Below are 22,489 nucleotides of genomic sequence, written 5' to 3'. Positions count from 1 at the left end.
GTGAAATGATATTATTTTCTAAGTAATGTATAAGCCTTATAACCTTATGGAGTGTAGTCATGATTTAGTCCACTTTACTGGTCAACTTCAATTTACTTCTATATCTAAAGAAAATGAAAGGAACTTTATAGCCACACAGTTAACAAACCTGTAAAAAGCGCTCAAGACTTTGTTCTGGTCCAAAAACAAACTGCAAGGGCACTTTTTCCAATATACAACTTGGACGTCCTGAAGAACTAGCAACATGTTCTGCCACTAGATCCAGAGTCCGTTCTTGCAATGGGAAAACATCCAGCAGAAAGGCAGCTATTTCATCACGCATAAGCCACTGGATCTAAACACATAGGAGAAGTAATGTATAACACAATATTTTTCATGTCACAAACAGTTGAATATGAAGCCAGAAAGGTCATAATTGATAGAAATAAACACTCAGACATAATGATAAATGGGGTAAATTGGAAATGATAGAGCAGATGATATCCTCTGATTTAAACAACAATGGCCATAGTTAGTACTGCAATGGGTGAATGTTGAGAGAAAAAGGCACTTGCCAACCACTCCAAGTGCACTCTGGCTAGGGAAGTGTCCATGATGCTTGCCATGCTTCAGAATCACTAAAGTAGGCAATAACAACTATTTATTTTGTATAATACCCTATTATCAGCTAACAGTTTTTAGAGACTTTTAACTCCTAGACTTTTGATCCTAGAATGTCACTAATATGGCAGCAAGACTATCAATACAATACAATGCACCACCACCACCACCACCACAAATATTATTTCCCCTTACCAGTCAGATCATGGCTAAAATGATTTCTTTTCATTTTATTTCCATCAATCCTCATCCATCACAATTTTACAGTCAGTAATCTGTGCCTTACGATGTTGTTAACTAAGCCCATTCATCATAATCTGACCCTTTACCTTCTATTCCTATATATGTAATTCCAGTCTGTTCAGCACTTTTTTTGTCATTTATCAACATTGTACCAGTTATTTGTGGGGAAAAGGAAAAGGGTGGGATTGATCTTCATATCCAACATTTGCACGTCAAATGTACCAATTATATATGTAAAGAAAGCATAAATCGCCACATTGCGAGCTATCATATATCCTTTATAAAATAAAAATGATTAACCCTAACTAAACTCAGCAGCAAGACATCATGAACTCCATCTCCCAAGGCCATTCATGTAAATAAATGATGGACTGTAAAGAGTAAGATATATGTAGTAGCATAGACTTTCACCAGAATCAGCTTTGTAGATTCACAATACAAGATTAAAGGTATGACTGTCTAATTTATAAGTGACAAAATCAGGAATACTTGGAGAGATACATAATTTATTAAACAAAATTGAAATCTAAAATATTACTTTACAAAGAAAATATCAGGTTGGTGGATAATGAATAGCATGATAATCAACAAAGGAAAAATGCATTTTATCATTCTTTAGAGATGGACTGCATTTGTCTTGGCAACAATGGCGGCATACCTATCCCACAATGACAGCAACCTTAACAAAGCTTAACCTTAATTCCATGCATCATCTAACATTGTGACAGATTCATTAAATACTGTTGAAATTATACACTGCCCAACAAACAAATTGAACAACCCAGAAGGAGAGGAGGAAACGAAATGAAACTTCACGTGTTGAGAGGGTATGTGATGCTATTTCAGTGATTACAAAATCATGTCAAATTTACAACGAACTTGCAGTACAATACCACTTATCAGTATGACATTGCACCCCCTCCGGCTTGGATACGTTCAAGAGATTTGGTTGGGAAGGGTGTCATAAAGCCATTGTATCCTCTCCTGAGGCAAGCTGGCTCGCAACTGTTGTAGCTGGTCCTTGATTTTTCTGGATAGTGACACTGGGATGGCGATGATGTCCGAACTGGTCGTAAACATGTTCTATCGGGAACAAATCTGAAGATCTTACTGGCCACAGCAGTACCTCAACATGATGCAGACAGTTCATAGAGACACATGCCGTGCGTGGACGAGAATTGTCGTGTTGAAAAATGGCACCATGATACTGTCAAATTAGAGGTAACAGAGGAGGACACAGGATGTGTGTGACGTACTGTTGTACCGTCAGAGTTACCTCAATCACTACCAGCCGTGACCTGAAGTCATATCCGATGGCTCCCCACACCATCAAGCCAGGAGTAACACCACTGTGCCTCTTCAAAGCATTGGAAGAATGGGACCTCTCCCCAAGTTGCCATCATACCTGCAGATGATAGTTATACAGGGTAGTGAAGAACCATGATTCATCGCTTAACACAATGCGATGCCATTCATCAGCAGTCCATGCTTCCTAGTCACGGTGGTGTTAATGGCAGCCTATGCATGGGATGGTAATTTCCTAGTTCAGCTGCTGCTACTCTCTGACCAATGGCGCGGGATGACACAAAATGTTACACAGAGTCTATTACTTCTTCTCGTGCGGCAGACATAGATGTGAAGGGGTTACAATGTGCTTGGTGCGCAATACGGTGATCCTCCTTTGTGGTGATTAGATGTGGTCAACCAGAGCCTTGACGACGGTATGCCTGCAGTCCAACATCAGGCCACTGTCACATCTGAATGCCCCACAAATCTAGATACTGCACGATTCAACCAGCCAGCCAAATAGAGAGCCACAATGAGGCCCCTTTCAAACTCTGTCAGGTGCTGATAATGCCGTCTCACATGAGTATGTGGCATCTCCATGTTCACCACAGTGATCACTCAACATATGATGCTGGTCACACCCTTTATGCAGTGTCCCAAGAAGAATGGTCAATATTCAGGGATATGATAGGGACAATCATTTGAAACAAAAATCTTCCTATGGACATAGCCTTATTCCGAATGGTTTCTGAGATATAACACATTTAATGTACATTTGTTTTTGGGCTAGTGGTGCACATGTATGTGTCTTACCCAACCTCTTAAGCATTTTATTCTAGCCCAACCTACCTTGTTGCTTTCAAACTCTTTGCTCGGGATGTCTTTCTGCTATTAAACTAGCCCATTGAATGCACAGCTGTCCATGGTGTGTTGTTAGTCAAGTAGTGTGTGGGACTGAGAGTGTATCAGAGAGAAGCACTGGTTAACTGTGTTTGTATATGCACTGGCTAAAATGCCACAGATCTATACTAATGAAGAATATGATGACAATGATGATGATGATAATATGTTTTATTCATTCTGGCAAAGTTAGTGATGTATTCCCTTTCTTACACTTAACCTAGGACACTATTAATAAGAACTACTAATGACAATAATATTAAAACAATATTAACAATAATAACAGTAATAGTATTAAAAAAGTAATCACACATAAAAAACAAATCATATCACCTATATAATACACATCGTATGTAGAGTAGGCCTAAATTAAAGATATATGAATAATGAGTACTATAAATACTACTTAAGAGAAAGTTTAGAAAATATATACATTTCTACACTATAACGAGGTATCACCTTCAATTGAGAGCTGAAGAGAAGGATTAGTAAGAAGGAGGAGATGAAGAAGAAGAATGTGGAAGGAAGAGAGAAATAATGAAAAAGCGGTAGGAGGAAGTGTTTTCAGTTGATGATTCATGTGTATTTACCTAGTATCTCAACAGAAGCGTGTTTAAAAGTTGAGCTGCTGGACATGCTTCTGACATCCTCTGGTATGAGATTTCATTGTCAGGCTGCGGTAATGGTGAATGACTTTGTGTGGATTGCTGTAATGTGTAAAGGAAGGGATAAACACATGATGCTGCAGGATCGGGTATTTCTGTTATGGTCTGTGGAGAGGGGCTTGATGCGATCATGGAGATAGGCTGGTTGAGAAGTTTTAAGAATATTATGCAAAAGCAATGAGTATGAAGTGTGCGTCATTCTTGCAAGCGAAGCCACCCGAGCAGTGTGTACGATGGTGTGACGTGGTCAGCGTAATGAAGTCCACTGATAAATCTTACACAAGCATTCTGAGCACACTGTAATTTCCTTCCCCATTCTTCACCTAGGTTGCTGTAAACTGTATCGCAATAATCAAAATGAGGTAATGCAAGTGATTCAACAAGAATTTTCTTTAGTTTAAAAGGGAAAGTGAATTTGAATTTACTGAGACAGTGTAGCGTTCCGTATATTTTTCTACACACAGATATAGTTTGGGCAGACCAGGACAGATGTTCGTCAAATATTATACCAGGATTTCTTACATTTTGGCTATACTGTATGGGAGTAACACTTATGGACAACTGTGGTAACACTTCGATTGAGTCTGCAAAGTAATTTAGGATAACCAATAATTATTGCCTGGGATTTTGATGGGTTTAATTTTAATTCGTGATTTTTGGCCCATATATCTATATCAAGTCTTCCTTCATGTGAATAGGGCAGCGCTATTTGTTTATGGCTTCTGCAATGGTGGTGCTCCTGCTGCTGTTGAGGAATACCGTCAACGCTTTCCGACATGTCAAATTCCTGATCCTAGAGTGTTTACCAGAGTTTTAAGCACATTCCGTAAAAGAGGTATATTCTTCCAAGTTCCCATTTTTCTTCTAAACATGCAGTTCAACAACCTGTGCAGGAACAGCAACACATTGTTGAAATGGTGCAGCGTAGCAGCAGGTTTTCAAATGTATAGCTACTGAATTTACCATGTTATAGTACTTGGCACGTAATATACACTAAAAAGCAAATATCGCCACCGTATTTTTTTTTTTTTTTTAATGGCTCATCACTACTGCAAATTTGACTAGTTACATACTGAAATTGCGAGGCACAAATATCAACAAACTAACCTTAATATAAGTATCAAAAATGGAGGTTCCCTTATCCAAGTAAATGATCAATCAAGATATCCAGAATTCAGTTTTCAATCTCAGTAAGGAATTAAGGATATAAACACTCTCTCTCATCCTAACTCAATTTAATGTTACGTATTCCTGCCCTTATTTTGATATATGCATTATTATAACTGTATTTCTCAATGTTTCAGCTCCATTCTTGAAATTTGCTATTACTTCTCGGCCTGAACTGAAACCATGCTGTAATAATATACACAAGCACAATTTATTACATGTGCATACGCCGTAAGTCAATAAGAATACACAAAAACTAAGTCTTCAAACCATACCAAATTCGTGACAAGAAAAGGTTGGGTTGGGTTGGGTTGGGTTGATAATGAAATTTCCTTCTTTTTCAACTGAACTGATCTTTATAGAGGAGGTAACGTTGCTTTCCTTTTGGGAGGAGCTCTTGCAGACTTTTTTGCTTCATATATGAAATAAGACCGTATTAATGAGATGCTGTGTTTGTCATTTAACTAAAACTACGTTATTAATTGCATCATTCGAACATGCAACAATTCTACTTACCTATTATTACCCAAAAAAATTCACAATCCTACAGAAAAAGAAAATATGCTTTACCTACTCCTGCAAATGTAACGCAAGTGATTTTCACAATACAGCAGTGGCAGTACGTATCGGTGCGAATAATCTCGCAAGTCACTAAAAAAATGCTACATAGTGCCAGCCTGCAAGATTAACAGTAACTGTAAGACGTCACGTCACACCGACACAGACAGTTCTTATGGCGACGATGGGATAGGAAAGGGCTAGGACTGGGAAGGAAGTGGCCAAGGCCTTAATTAAGGTACAGGTTAAGACTGGTCAAGTGTAAGAAACGGAGTACAACTTTACCAGAATATATTATTATCATCTGCATATTCTTCATTTGTATAGATGTGTGGCATTTTAGCCAGTGCATGTACAGCCACAGTATATAATTTCGCATGGCTATTTCTAGCCGAGTGCAGCCCTTGTAAGGCAGACCCTCCGATGAGGGCATCTGCCATGTGTAGGTAACTGCGTGTTATTGTGGTGGAGGATAGTGTTATGTGTGGTGTGTGAGTTGCAGGGATGTTGGGGGACAGCACAAACACCCAGCCCCCGGGCCAATGGAATTAACCAATGAAGGTTAAAATCCCCGACCCGGCCAGGAATCAAACCCGGGACCCTCTGAACCGAAGGCCAGTACGCTGACCATTCAGCCAACGAGTTGGACACAGGCACAGTTAACCAATGCTTCTCTCTGCTACACTCTCAGTCCCACACACTACTTCACTCACAACACACCATGGACAGCTGTGCATTCAATGGGCTAGTTTAATGGCAGAAAGACATCCCGAGCAAAGAGGTTGAAAGCAACGAGGTAGGTTGGTCTAGAATAAAACGTTAAAGAGGTTGGGTAAGACACACACATGTGCACCACAGTTCCAAAAACAAATGTACATTAAATGTGTTGTATCTCAGAAACCAGAGGAAACTTTTTGCTTCAAATGATCGTCCCTATCATATCCCTGAATACTGACCATGACGATGTATGGTCAGTGACACTGAATCAAATCCAACAGTTAGAAAATGGCTATAAATCACTACCTTCAGTATTAACAGGGGAGAAAGATTTTTTTTTTTTAAGGATTTGTTTTACGTCGCACCGACACAGATAGGCCGTGGCCTCATTTAAGGTACAGCACCAGCATTTGCCTCGTGTGAAAATGGGAAACCACAGAAAATCATCTCCAGGGCTGCTGACAGTGGGATTCGAACCCACTATCTCCCAGATGCAAGCTCACAGCTGTGCGCCCCTAACCACACGGCCAACTCACCCGGTAACAGTAAAGAGTAAGGTTGTATCCTTAGTGTATAAGCTTACATGGCAGGGACTGTACCACATGTTCAGAAGATATAACACGGTTGCTATGACTTATGAAATGACCTCCGCATTAGCAGTCTAAGATATAACACCGGGTCTAAAACAAGCAGAACTGGTGATACCAATAATTTAATTAACCAAGTCTGCCATGAATTCCTTACAACATTTCAAGAATATAAAAATGAAAATGTTGAATTCTCATCCTTCTAACAATCTAATCATCAATACGGAAAAAAAAAATCATATTATTTGACACAAGCCTTAAAACAAGCAGTCAATTAGCTTACAGATTTAAATGAAATGAAACAAAAAAGGCATGAAATTTATAAATTAAAATTTATACAGGGATTATAATTTCAAAGTATTTAAAACTAAGAGTACCATATCACACACCATACCTCAATATTAAATTCAGCATGCTATGCATTATACGTGTTAAAAAGGACTAGATATGAACATCCTATTACAAGTATTTACAGTAAGTTGGTTATTTACATTCCATCTCAAAATATGCGATAATAAAATAGATTAGCTGCCATTAGGTTAGAAAAGAGAAATGTCAAAACAAAAAAAAAGGGAGTGTGTTAATCAGAGTCATGCAAAGTGATATTTAAATATTCCTAAATTTTACCATAAAATGTTTATATCGTTTCAAAATTTGTGTATTTATTATTATTAACAAACAAACAAATTAATTAAAGTACAAATATACACATATTACATACCTCAGAAACACATGTCGTAACAGCCTTATACTGATAGTCAGGGAGATGTTTAAGATGATCTATGCAGCCATTTTGCTCCAAAAACCTAAAATGAATACAAACGTTGTTTGGAAGACAGTAGGGATATGGGGTCTGATGGTGCCAACTATTAACATAAAAATTATTTGGTCATTCAATAATCTGAGTTTGGACATCCATGATGCTTTATCAAACAAGACAGCAAAAAGATCTTTTCTAATACAGTAGTTTGTCCAAATATTAACTCACATATTGGAAGCATATAAATAACACACAAATTCATGAAGCTTAGGAACATATGAGAACATTCAGAAGAAGCATTTGGTAAGTTACAGACAATATTACAATAATAATGCTTTAAACATTGCAAAAGAACAAAGGTTTTAAAACATTGTATAAAATCATAGAACTGAAGCCACCTAAAGAATGCTGATCAAGATCTACAAGGTAGTGATTTCCTGAACTTGAAATCTGTACAAACAACATCAAGCAGCTTTGAATGATTTTTCTCTCCTTAAAAAAGATTTTGACAATTAGCTAAAGACTGTAAAACTACAAATGTAATTTTGAAAGGTTACTTTTACAAAACAATATAACTGAATCAATCATCTATCAATCATCAATGATCTACATTTATGGCAGTCACTCAGGTGGCAGATTCCCTACCAGTTGTTTACCTAGTCTTTCCTTAAATAATCTCAAAGTAGTTTAAAAATTTATCAAACATCTCCCTTGATAAGTTAATCCAATCTCTTATTCCTCTTCCTATAAATTAATATTTGCTCCAATTTGTCCTCCTGAATTCCAACTTTAAATGGATATTATGATCTTTCCTACTTTTAAAATCCATGATCTAAAATCAGTATTCGTCTACTGATGTCATTCCACTTCATCTCCCCACTGACAGCTCTGAACATATGGCTTAATCAAGCAGCTCGTTTCCTTTGTCATAAGTCTTCCCAACCCAAATTTGCAAAAATGTTGTGACAATACTCCTTTGTCGGAAATCACCAAGATCAAATCGTGCTGCTTTTCCTTAGATTTCTTCCAGTTCACGAATTAACTAATTCTGGTGAGAGTCTCATACTCTGGAACCATTCTTTAATTGTGGTCTTATATGCTCAACGCTTTACACCCTTACCACAACTCCTGAATACCCTCATAAACATGAGATCTGTAACCTTATTTTCAATCCTGTTTATGGCCTTTCCCCAAAGAAGATCTTTCCTTCTCTTTAATCGATTTCCTTCCTTATATTAACACCTAGCTAATTACAGTGATACCCATTTGGTACTTTCACCCCCATAAACACAGTATTTAAAAACTGAGGACTTTTTATATTGGTGAAACTCACAACCTGACTTTTCATAACGTTTACCAACATACCACTGAATGTTGCCTACATCACAACAGAGTCAAGGTCTTTTTGAAGTTGCTCATGATTCTGTAACATTTATCACTACTGTATACAGTATAATACCATCAGAAAAAAAGCCTTTTCTCTAATTCCAGTCCTATACTATCATCACTTATCTATATATATAAAATAACTTGGACCGACCGACAGGCCTCTTAGACGGTGACGCCGTCTCTCAGGCCAGGAGATTTGTTATGGTGAAGAAGATGCTCAGAGAAGGTGAGGGGTTGTCGGCTGTGGCCTAGACTAGGAACCGTCCTGGCATTCGCCTTAGTGCATATGAATGGAAAACCACAGAAAACCATTCTCAAGACAGCCGACATTTGGGGCCAGACGTGAGGTCCAGCCCTGCCCCGTCTCCTGAATACAGAGACGTAAAGACATAGTAGAGCAATGGCCACCCCCTCCTCTGCTTGGTTGGCCGGTCAGAGTGCACAGCTGTTGGACCACGGACCAGCCGTTGCCACTTATGGGCAGAGACCCACTCTGCATCTATCTACCGACACCGCTGCAAGCTATACATGTGATAAGCACAATGCAGTGCCGACGTACTAGGGGAGAACTGCATCTCCACTTCCTATACCGTCCCGAGCTGCACTGGGGCGAAACACTGATAATTTCTGACGATTGAGTTGCCTGAATTTTATTTAGCTATCTCAATCAGAAGCCATATTTTTGGTCATCTAGCCTGGGAGGGCATATATAGCAAGTGGAAATGCAATTTCTCCCCTAGTACGTCGGCACTGCATTGTGCTTATCACATGTATAGCTTGCAGTGGTGTCGCTACCAGCGTGCTAGCTGGCCAGTGTCTTGGGAAGGTGCGGTATCCAACTGATGAGCCCATGCCGCACTGGGGTGAAACTGTGGTAATTTTTGACAATTTAGTTTCCTGAATTTTATTAGTTTGATCTGTTATACTGTCAATTGAAAGAGTACAATCACAGTCATTAAAAACCATTTCCTTTGAGTTGTCAAATAATACAGTCTTAAAATCTAATAAAACGTCTGTTTCATTTCACTGATATCTCTATCTGTTCAATGGGGAATCATTAGTCTGTCGGAATTATTGATTAGGTGGGATCATCAGAAAAACTGTGGAATTGTGTGTCATCTATTCTCAACGAGACATTTCCCACTATTGGGAAACAAGCAGAAATACGGCCTCTAGAAAAAAACTTCAGCTCCTCTCATAGCTTCAAACCATCAACCTATCAGCATTCTATCTGCTTTGTCTAAAGTATCTGAATACACTGTTAATGTATAAATTACTTGAACAACTATAATCTACTTTTTTTTTACTTTTTTTTTTTTTTTGCTATTTGTTTTACGTCGCACCGACACAGGTAGATCTTTGGCGACGATGGGATAGCAAAAGCCTAGGAAGTGGAAGGAAGCGGCTGTAGCCTTAATCAAGGTACAACCCCGGCATTTGCCTGGTGTGAAAATGGGAAACCACGGAAACCCATCTTCAGGGCTGCCAACAGTGGGGCTCGAACCCACTATCTCCCGATTACTGGATACTGGCCGCACTTAAGCGACTGCAGCTATCAAGCTCGGTCTTTATAATCTACTTCAGTCAGGTTTAGAGACCAGTATACAGTACAACCACTGCTATGCTAAAGGTTTCTGACAACATGCGTAAGGCAATGGACAAAGGATAGATAACTATTCTTGAACTGCTGGACTTGAGTAAAGCATTCGATACTGTAGACTTTGACAATTTACTGTCTACATCCACTTTTCAGACAGTGTATTATCGTGAATATATTCTTACCTCTATGACCAACAACAGTGTTCTTCTGAGGGTCAGAATACATCGGCGTGACATACTCTGAAAGGTGGTGTACCATAAGGTCCTGTACTAGGTCCCCTTCTATTCTCTCTGTATGTTAATGATATCTCTGACAGCTCGAAGTATAGTAAACATCATCTTTATGGTGATGACCTACAGATTTACATACATGTGGCTCCGGATGACTGTCACTTAGCTGTAGATCATCCAGACTTCCTTTCCATAGCATCATGGTCTTCATCGTGCAATCTTAAAATTAAGCCTGCTAAATCTCAAGCAGTACGTCTGAGCTATCCCAAGCTTCTATCAAAGTTAACCAAGTGGATCTTCCTCCCATTACCATTTGTGGCAGTAGAACACCACTTATATCCACAGTGAAATGCCTTGGCATTACGCTGGATGTAAACCTGTCCTGGAGTGCTGACGTTCCAAACATAATGAAATTAGTATTTTCTTCTCTCCACTCTCTGAACAAACTAAAATGTGTTTTCCAAACAAGATAACGAAGGCAGAACACATGTGTACGTTACATATCCAGTCTGAGGAACTTCGAACATGTATCACCATCATGCACTCATTTACCTTGGCCTCGTCTAAACATGTGGCATACTTACCATTCATAAAATACTAAATTCTTCACACTACCCATCTACCAGAGAAATTCCTTCAATTACCTCTCCTCATACCATGACAGAAATACCCAAGCAAGTAATACCACCCTTCTTGCACTGTACAAGGAAGCAGCTCAAGGATGGGCAACGAGTTTAGGTCATAAATTCCAGCTGGCTTTAGAGCAAATGACCGACTGACTGACTGACTCCCTTTCAGCCATGCTTGTACCCAGGGGCTTCAGAATTTTCAGCTAATCGCTTTCTGTGTCAGGAAGTGTACATTCTCAGAATGCCAACAAACATGTTTATTTTATACAGATGAATGAACATAATGCACTATTTTATACAATACCACAATAATAAGTTAATGGCACTTACTGAGGAACAGACAGACTACTACTGCTAGCTGATATGTCCATAGGAATATCCTCATCCTGGACAACTGGTGATGCACTACAAAATGATGCTTTCCGCATACCATGTGGAGATTTCTCTGATGCTACTGCTCTCACATCAGGAGGTAATGTCAGACAGACGATATCCAATGTCACACACAGGTGGTGTAGATCAAGCTCTGGATCTGGATATTTCATTTCCTGTATAATTTCTCCTGAAAATGTAATTATCAATTCATAACCAATCGCATTAAAAAACTTCTGAATATTCAAATGTGCAGCATCAGAGAAGAGAATAATAAAACGCAGCAAAATGCCCTCATCACAGCATTACCTTGATTTACTAATTATTAGAAGTGTAAGAGGGGGCCTCTAAAAATGTTTCAAGTGACAAGTGATGTTTCAACATAAAAGTGTTACTTATGATCTGTGTTCTACAACTCTACCAGCTGAATGATTTTTAAAAACTTTTAGGGTAGACTGCATTTAAGGCTCAGAACAATAATAGTAACTAAACTTCACAAATGAGGATAACTATTTGCTACTTTCCAGAAATAATTTCTCAAATAACAACTGAAATGCTTTAGGAATACCCCTTCACCGGGCGAACTGGTCGTGTGGTTAGGGCCGCACAGCTGTGAGCTTGCATCCAGGAGATAGTGGTTTCGAACCATTGTCGGCAGCCCTAAAGATGGTTTTCCGTGGTTTCCAATTTCACACCAGGCAAATGCTGGGGCTGTACCTTAATTAACGCCATGGCCGCTTCCTTCCCACGCCTAGGCCTTTCCTAACCCATCGTCACCATAAGACCTATCTGTGTCTGTGTAATGTAAAGCCAATTGTAAAAAATAAAAAATAAAATATAGCCCCTTCAATAATAAATTTAGGAAAACAATAATGACACAGATTGCTCTCTATCTTTCAAGGCATTTTTCAACAGTGGATAAGAAAAAGTATTCGTGAGAGCCAACAAAAGATCTAGAAAATTCTGGTTTTCAAGCTAATTACTTTCTAAAATAACACGTTTAAAAAAATCAATAATTCTTACCAATGTTCCACTTTTCGTACTAATCAAAAGCTTTAATTTCAGATCATTATGACATGGAAAATCTACACACACAAAATTATAATATTTTCTGTACACTTCAGATTTCCCCTCGCACTTTGCTATTTGTTTCATGTCGCACCGACACAGATAGGTCTTACAGCGATGATGGGACAGGAAAGGCCTAGGAATGTGAAGGAAGTGGCCGTGCCCTAACTAAGGTACTGCCCCAGCATTTGCCTGGTGTGAAAATGGGAAACCACGGAAAACCATCTTCAGGGCTGCCGATAGTGGGGTTCGAACCCACTATTTCCCGGATGCGAGCCCACAGCTGCGTGCCCCTAGCCCCAGAACAAATTTGCCCGTTCAAAAGTGGTTCAAAACAATTTTAGTTAGCTAATTAGTTAGTTATGACATCATGGAATAACAGCTTTAAGACTATTTCCTGAAAGTAGGTATTTAAATTCAGGGATACCTGGCTTGTGCACAAGGCTATATGAGTACTGTGGAGTGGTATAGCAATAACAATGGGATATAACAGGATATATCAAATTTATCCCTTAATATTAGCTGTATGAAAAACCTATACATAATAAAAATTGTACAAAACACAGTTTCCAAATTTTTATGTATCTTTATTGTACAAGAAATAATAATGGAGACATCTGTTGTTGCTGTTGTTGTTGTTGTTGTTATGTTTTGCACAAACTTCCAAATATCCCTGGAAATACTGGTGTCGTCTCAAAATTGTGCATAACAAAACAACAGTGAATCAAACCACCAGAAGTTTACATCCAATACATTTTTACCATATAGGATATCATGATTGAAATATTCATAATTAAAATTCTTCCTAGGCACACATCCTTGACAAGGAAATATTGTTCAATCTTCATGATAACAAACAAACTGGTGATGGTAGCTGTCATGATTGTTCTTATAAGCTGCAAACCAGCATCGTCATTAGCTCCTATTGATCAGGAAGATGACTGTTGAAATCTTCGATCATGTATCCATAGATGGCTGAAGACGTCACATTCTTGAAGCAACCTGTGGTTTCTTAGACAATCACAGACTATGATGATGTAAGGGGTTTATATGGTTCATAAATTTGTTGTCAGGTGTCTGTAGAATACATACAATTATGTGTAATTTATTTTATTGGTTACAGTTCCAGTTCTCTTTTTTTTTTTTTTTTTTTTTTTTTTACAAGTTGCTTTACGTCGCACCGACACAGATAGGTCTTATGGCGACGTTGGGACAGGAAGGGGCTAGGAGTGGGAAGGAAGCAGCCGTGGCCTTAATTAATGTACAGCCCATGCATTTGCCTGTTGTGAAAATGGGAAACCACGGAAAACCATCTTTAAGGCTGCCGACAGTGGGGCTCAAACCCACTATCTCCCGAATACTGGATACTGGCCGCACTTAAGCGACTGCAGCTATCGAGTAAGGTATTTCATTTCTCTGGGTACTTCAGATTTGAATATTGTGCTTTAATTGATTTCAGTTTTCCTGCTGATGAGACCAGGAAAAGGCAATGGTAGTTGCATTAAGAAGAGAGACTTTCTTGCTTCAAAAGCATTCAAGTTTATGCTCAAATCATTTTTCACCAGAAATCATTTTTCAGCAGACTGAAGCCAAATTCAGTACCAACAATTTTCAATTTTCCATCCCACCTTTTACCAGCTGAGAAGAGAAAACCTGCTGTGAAGAGGAAACTTCAAGTGGATCCTGTTGCATCAACAAGTTGTGCGTGAGCAGATTTTAAGTTTTTAAAAATTATTTTCCATACATTCATGCAGGAATGTGGCCTGTCATCCTTACGTGAAATATTTGTGTTTAAGACATTTAACATAATGTTCAACTGCAACATCTATCACAGCATGTTAGGTTACTCTTATATTATACATAGGTAAGGTATTTTTGTTGTTGACCATTAAAATTTTCATATTTTTTCAGTGCTCCTCAAGAAGAGAAAAACAAATCGTCTTCTTCCTGATATGTTTCTGCTTAAGCAGGTCGCTCAAGAAAAACAAGTCTCTTCCTAAAACAAAGGTGTTCAGGAAATCTTATATTGGTGATTACACTGAGGAAATAGCAAAGTCACCAAGAAAAGCCCAGGCCTTCATGCAGGTTGCCTGGGAAGTTATTCATAAATCCCACACGAAGCTTAAATAGGAAAATGTAACATAATTCGACACTGGGAAGTATGGCTTCTTTCTTAACAAACTAAAATAGGAAAGATAGAAGCTATTAAACAGTTGCAGAATGGGAAAGCGTTAATAAACCATCTGAAGGAGAAGATGATGATAACTGAAGATGCTGCTTACACGTTTCAGGTAAGAAAACAACAGCTTAAATAAATATTTTTGTTTCCCCTATAACCTTTGGTTGTGCTATTTGAGGATCCAACCTGCCTCTGGGCTGATGACCTATCAAACAGACAGACAGACAGACAGAAAATATTTGGAGCCTTTACAAGTCTGTAATTTGTTCTTAATGTATCACAAACTCTGTTAAAAAAATATTTCAATAATAATGTAATACCATAAATTGACTTATGAAAAACTTCCATTGTTCCAGAAATGTCTTTCTCCTGCAGCTACCCAACTTCTGATATGAACAAAGGATGGTGATACCACAGCAGAGTATCCCCCTGAGCTACGCTGCTTTGCACTTACATTGAATCTCTGTTCAAGACATGCATACAGCTCTTGAGGGAAGTGTTTCCTCATGGTTTGCTCCATCCAAGCACACTGCGGAAGTGGTATCAGTCAGTGGATGATAAGCCAGGATTCAGTTCAGAGGCTGTAACTGATCTCATTTCGAAAGGGAAGGAGATAGCTATCAACGGAAAGCCCCTAGTTTGTGCACTAATGTGCATCAGGAAGCACACTGAATTTGATGGAAAACACTTTGCTGCTTATGTGAATTGTGGTACTGAAACTGAGGATCAGGATTTACCTGAAACCAAGGAGGCTTTAGTGCTTATGGTGGTCTCACTAAATGGACACTGGAGAATTCCAGTGGGATAAGTGACTCAGAGAGAGCAAATTTAGCGACTGAGTGCCTTAAATTTTTAAATGGCATAAATGCAATTGTAGTGTCACTTACTTTTGAGGGTGCTGCTTTGAATTTATTCGTGACCCATTGTCTGGGAGCTTCTTTTAATTAAAATAATATGGTGAACGGGTTTGAAAATCCCTCAAATGATGTTAAAGTGTTTATTTTTCTACATGATTGCCATATTATCAAATTAGTGAGGAATACTTTAGGGAGAACTTTTACCAAGGGTGATAATGCCATAGATTGGAAGAGCTAGAGAAACTTCAGAGTAGTAAGGGTCTTCATCTAGGGACAAAACTTACCAAAAGGCACATTCACTGGGAGAAGGAGTCCGACCGGCTCCATGGCTAAGTGGTTAGCGTGCTGGCCTTTGGTCGCAGGGAACCCAGGTTCGATTCCTGGCAGGGTCGGGAATTTTAACCATAATTGGTTAATTCCGATGGCACGGGGGCTGGGTGTATGTGTCGTCTTCATCATAATTTCATCCTCATCGCGACAAATGGGTCGGTAACGGGCGTCAAATCAAAAGACCTGCATCTGGTGAACAGAACTTGTCCTCAGACAGTCCCGGTACTAAAAGCCATATGCCATTTCATTTACTGGAAGAAGGAACCCATGAAAGTACAGCTCACCACTCAAACATTCAGTGAAAGTGTTGCAAGTGCACTGACATATTGTGACAAAGACTTGAGTCTTCTTCAGTTTCAAGGGTGTGAGGAGACTGTAAAATTTGTTAGGCTCACGAACAATATACCTGACATCTTCAACAGCCATAATCTTTGTTCAAAGGGATGGCAGAAACCAATGAAAGCAGAGAACATTCACAGTACGAGGGCCTCTATTCAGGAGGCTATTGAATATACATAATCACTGCAGGAGATGGGTGATGGTGTGTGTCTAGTGAAGTGCTCTAGGAAAACTGGTTTCATAGGTATGATTGTATGTCCAAAGTCTGTCTTAGGAGTGTATGACTCAATTTTGAACGTGCTACAACTGAAGATGCATTTCCTGCTCACTTACAGACTTAGTCACGATCATCTGGAAGTAACTTTTAGTGCCATTTGGAGCCATGGTGGTCTAACACCACTACCACAGCTAGGCAGTTTGAAGCAGCATATAAAAGACTCTTGCTTCATATACAGATAGGTATTATAACCAGTGCCAATAGCTCTGCAGTTGGCCCTACTGTAACTGTAAAATGTCGAGACCGCACTTGAATAACTGGTGATAATAATCTGCCTGCCAACAGTATTGATATACTTTTTGTTAGTCATGATAATGACTATACTTCACACCCACCCAACTTGACATTGATTGTTGAGGATGTAGTGGAATATACAGCAGGTTCTGTTGGGAAAATATTAAAACCGGTTAAATGTGATGTTTGCAAATTGGTTCTCCAAACAGCAGTTTATCATTCAGCATTCTTGAACAGAAAAAACAGGAGTGGCCTTTCTATCCCATAATTAGATGTGGTTTACCTCTGCAGGGAAGGTGAAAAGATGATGCAACAATTCTATCTCCAAGTGACAAGGATGAAGGACCCTTGAAATGTACTTGTAATGGTAGTACTGAACCATGCTAAGAGAGAAGTGTTTTGATGAACTTCAGGAGCATACATTTGTTTCTCCGCTCCTTGACAACCACATTCATCAGCTGAAGCGGGCAGTTTCGATAGAATATTTTACAGTGAGGTTCCTCCATAAAGCATGGCTTGAAACAAAGAAACTTCACAGTGAAAGGGTACGAAGCTTTCACATGAAGACTGATCTATTAATAATAATGCTATTCGCTTTACATTCCACTACCTACTTTTAAGGTTTTCGGAGGACTATTCTCTTGAAGAACCAGTACTGTAAGGTAGGCTGCTTCATAATATAAATATTGTATTTGCTAGGTAAACATGTTACAGTATGTAGGCCTATATGACTATTTCTATGCTTCCTGTGACTGGAATATTTATATAGACTAAGGTTGCTGATGTCAGAGGTTGCCAGTGAGATATGTTAGTTTCACTGATTTGTATTAGTGTTCTACTTTAGGCTTATTCTCTCTAATCATTCTGTCTAGGAGTCAGGTTGATTTGTATAGAAATTAATCCTTATATTAATTTTTTATGGGCATGTCATGTTTCTGTACTTGAGGAACAACATTACTGAATGCTGAAAGATGTCTCCTTTTCTTCAGGTGTTACCTCCTATTTGCAGGCCTACTTAAAATGTGGCATGTGCATTAGTTTATGATGGGTTTTAAACTAAGCCTAATTTAGTAGCTGGCAGTGGAGTGAAAATTTACCTTTTTTCAATCAATCAATCAATCAATCAATCAATCAATCAATCAATCAATCAATCAATCAATCAATCAATCAATCAATCAATCTTGATCTGCATTTAGAGCAGTTGCCCAGGTGTCAGATTCCCTATCTGTTGCTTTCCTAGCCTTTTCCTAAATGATTTCAAAGAAATTGGAAATTTATTGAACGTCTCCCTTGGTAAGTTATTCCAATCCCTAACTCCCCTTCCTATAAATGAATATTTGCCCCAGTTTGTCCACTTGAATTCCAACTTTATCTTTATATTGCGATCTTTCCTACTTTTATAAACGCCACTCAAACTTATTCGTCTACTAATGTCATTCCACGCCATCTCTCTGCTGACAGCTCGAAACATACCACTTATGATATACAGTGGTTGATCATATTATTAGGGCCACTAGGTAAAAATTGAAGAATTTATGTTTGGATCATTATTCTTTTCTAAGTGTTTACTTATTGCTTATTTATATGGTTGGATATTATTAATTACACATTTCCATAGTTAAATTCAACAATCAGCCCTACATTAAGAAGCCTAATAATGAAAACTCTGGTCAAGAATTAAGAGAGTCACCAATTATGTTACAGTTGCTTGCTGACTGTTATTGGAGTAACACACGTGATTTATTGTAGATTTGTTTCCTTGCATCTCTTGTGCGAATTTTGCTCTTTAAGTGATACAGTGAAGTGACAACAGTAGAATACAGTTAATTATAGTTCAGTATATACTTAAAAATACGGGTATTTAGAAAACAAACATGGGGAAAGCTAAAGACCTTTCTCCTAGTAAAATTTCGGAAATAAAAACACTTTTAAAGAATACTGATTATTCTCATAGAAAAATAGCGTCTATCACTTCTGTTTCAAAGTCAACAGTGGACAGAATTAAGAAAAAACTTGACCAAGGCACGAATTTGTCACCTAAACGGGTGGGTAAATGTGGCCGCAAAAGAATCACTTCTCCACTAGCAGAGCGCCTGTTAAGAAATATCATCATTAAACATAGAAAAGCTTCAATGAATGTCATTACAACAAAGATTCGACAAGCGGGCATCAACGTATCTTCAATGACAGCTCGTCGGAAGGTCAAAGAGCTGGGTTTCGCTTGTCATCGTCCAGCAAAGAAACCATCACTGACACCAACCATGATGAAGAAGCGACTATTATGGGCAAAACAACATTGAAATTGGACTGCTGATGAATGGAAAAGGGTAAGCTGTTTACAAAAAATTGTAATTTGTTTACTTCCTCCCTGTTATGCTCAACCGAACTTGGCGTAAACAGGTTTTAATACAAAACTAATTTTTTTCCAGGTTTGCTTCTCGGATGAGTCATCAATACACATCCTTGATGACAGATCTGTATTTGTGAGGAGGCGCAAGGGTGAGAAATACAATAGTGACTGCATTGTCAAGACCGTTAAATGTCATGGTGTGGTCCGTCATCAGTAGTAATGGAACCGGCCGCCTGTATATTGTCGAAGGAACCAGTACATTAAGGTTCTGGAGAAACGGCTACTTCCACAAGTTCATGAATGGTTCCCAGATGGCAAATTTGTGTATATGCATGACTCTGCACCTTGTCACAAGGCTAAAACTGTGACAAAGTTCCTTCTGGACAACAAAGTGAAGGTTCCGGACTGGCCTGGCAATTCTCCTGACCTCAACCCGATCGAGAACCTTTGGGGGCTAATGAAGCGGAAAATTTGTGCTCATGATGTCACAAATAAGATCCAACTGATTGAAAGACTAATCAATGTGTGGCATCATGATGATGAAATTTAAAAAAAGCTGCCTCAGATACATTTGTAGTATGCCAGATAGAGTCGAAGAGGTAATTGCTGCGAAGGGAGGTGTTACAAAATATCAGATTTTTCCTAGTTTCCTTAGTTTTTCATGATTTTCATTAATATTTCAAATGTAAAATTGTGTAATATATTTGTCAAAAACCATTTTAGATTAATTAAATGTATATCAGTCAAGTTTAATTGTGTATGTCTTATCAAGTTTGAAAAATACAACTTTCAACTAGTGGCCCTAATAATATGATCAACCACTGTAGATGTTGATTCCCATAGGGAACATAAAATATTTGTCCTGAATGAGTAAATTTATAATACCAGTATAATGGTCCATTGCTGGACATTATAAATTTTCCAGCTAACTCATTCTTGACCAATAAATTTACTCATTCAGGACAAATATTTCATGTTCCCTATGGGAATCAACATCTATATCATCTGATGGCCAGGCAGGCATCAATTTTTGGAAGTGAGACATAGTCTCCCATAGTGCATTGGCACTGCTGGTGGCTTCAAGTAGCCTATGCAGTGGCCTCCACGGTATGCACTAGCCTTGTGTCTTGGTATGTGTGCTAAGTACCAACTGATGAGCCCAACTTAGCCACGAGGGCGAAACGCAGGCAACCAAGAATGAGTTCGCTGGAAAATTTATGATGTCCAGTAACGGACCATTATACTGGTATTACATACCACTTAGTCGAGCAGCTTTTCTACTTTCTCTCAATTCTTCCCAACCCAAACTTTGCAACATTTTTGTAATGCTACTCTTTTGTCGGAAATCGCCCAGAACAAATCGAGCTGCTTTTCTTTGGATTTTTTCCAGTTCTTGAATCAGGTAATCCTGGTGAGGGTCCCATACACTGGAACCATACTCTAGTTGGGGTCTTACCAGAGACTTATATGCCCTCTCCTTTACATCCTTACTACAACCCCTAAACACCCTCATAACCATGTGCAGAGATCTGTACCCTTTATTTACAATCCCATTTATGTGGTTACCCCAATGAAGATATTTCCTTATATTAACACCTAGATACTTACAATGATAATCACATAACCTGTGATGATGATGATGATGATGATTATTATTATTATTATTATTATTATTATTATTATTATTATTATTATTATTATTATTATTATTATTATTATTATTATTATTATTGTACCGGGCGGTACACCTCCACTCCGCTAATTTAAAATGTGCGCCAGTTGAAACTCCTCTGCTGGAGGAAATCTGAACTTTATCTACGCTATTAATTCTCTACTTTCTCAGAAGATGTCACCACGTGGAAAATTTTGAGTTTTTGAACTGTGTCATTTTTGATGTGGTTTTGTTTCGCTTGAAGTAAGAAGTGTGAACTTTCTCTTCTAGAGGACACTACTGAAGATCAACAATAGTGCAACCTAATGCGGAGTCAAAGAACTATTTTGTTGGAGAAATTTTTATTTCAAATGTTTGTTCTTTGCTAAATTTTTTTCAGTCTTTGGTTAAGTTGGCAATATTAACCCCTTCTTTCCCCTTGTTTTAAATCTAGCCTATCCCGAATTTCTTGAATTAATTTTCCACCAATTATGTGTTTCTTCTTAGTACTGTGTAGGGGGTTTATTGATCTACCAATAAAATCATCGCGGGAGGGTGTTTTCATTCCCCTAACGCCTAGAACCTTCTGCGAGGGTATTTAAACTGCTGATTTTAGGGTCTCCGTGCCACTTCTGTTCCATCTTTCAGTGTATAAAGTACATAGCAGGAGGCGGGAAGCGCCTCTTTCCTCGGCAGCGGTCAGCAATAAGGTAATGGCCGATTAATAAATTCTTTCTTTGCTAGCTCAGCAGTTTAACTCTCGGGGCGGGTGCGAAGCGTTCCTCCATGTAACCTTTTCCTAAAATGTAACGATCTTTTCTTCTATTCTCTTTTAAGCTGCATATTGGGATAGAGAGTGCTAACCCTCTCGAGCTCCCACTCACATTGTCTTGAGGTGAACTTATTTTCTCAACCTATTCTTCGTTAATGTAAAACAAATTGCTCTTTTCTAAAGTCACCTCGGTAGTATGGGATTAGCCCTTGCATTAGTGGCCTAGAGCCAGATTAGGTTTTTAAAAACAAGTGTATTGGGAGTGCAAGATCGCCTCCTCTCAAATTGTTATTTTAGAGGTCATGTAATTGCCCATTTTTATTTAATAGACCTCAGTAGGTTGGGTATTTTACCCCTGTGTCTATGTCCAGTGAGGACAACTTGAATGTGGAGTTTGGTGTGGCCTGGGAGAGGCTTAAATTTTGAGAGCGAGTGGCTCTTTTGAAAATTGAGTGTTGTATGCCTCGTGGAGGTTTTTCTGTGTAATTTGGAGCAAGGGCTCCTAGGTATGAATGGGGTTTTCTGCCCCTCTATTGAAACTCGTGTTTGGGGGTAAAACTGAGCTGATTGCCCAAGCAGTGTAAAATTAGGGCGCGAAGCCCAATTCCTGTAAATATTGTAACTACCCTTTTTGATTTGCTACTTTGTACCTGCCATGCTTGTTATTTATTTGTTTTTGAAAAGAAAATATAACCTTGTTAAATTTTAAATTAATTTTGCTTTCGTAG

General features: G+C 38.5%; 1 protein-coding gene across 1 annotated transcript in view; it reads right to left on the bottom strand.

Annotated features, from left to right (window-relative positions):
• LOC136863623 (KICSTOR complex protein SZT2) overlaps nt 1–22,489 on the bottom strand; it is an 874,751-nt gene that overhangs the window by 275,873 nt on the left and 576,389 nt on the right. The window contains 3 exon segments of the mRNA XM_068226020.1: nt 149–334; nt 7,446–7,530; nt 11,663–11,894. Coding sequence (XP_068082121.1) covers nt 149–334; nt 7,446–7,530; nt 11,663–11,894 — 503 coding nt within the window.

Source organism: Anabrus simplex, chromosome 2, assembly GCF_040414725.1.
Source record: "Anabrus simplex isolate iqAnaSimp1 chromosome 2, ASM4041472v1, whole genome shotgun sequence".
Lineage (NCBI taxonomy): Eukaryota > Metazoa > Arthropoda > Insecta > Orthoptera > Tettigoniidae > Anabrus > Anabrus simplex.
Note: the sequence above shows the minus strand (reverse complement) of the source record. Positions and strands in the feature narration are given on the sequence as shown.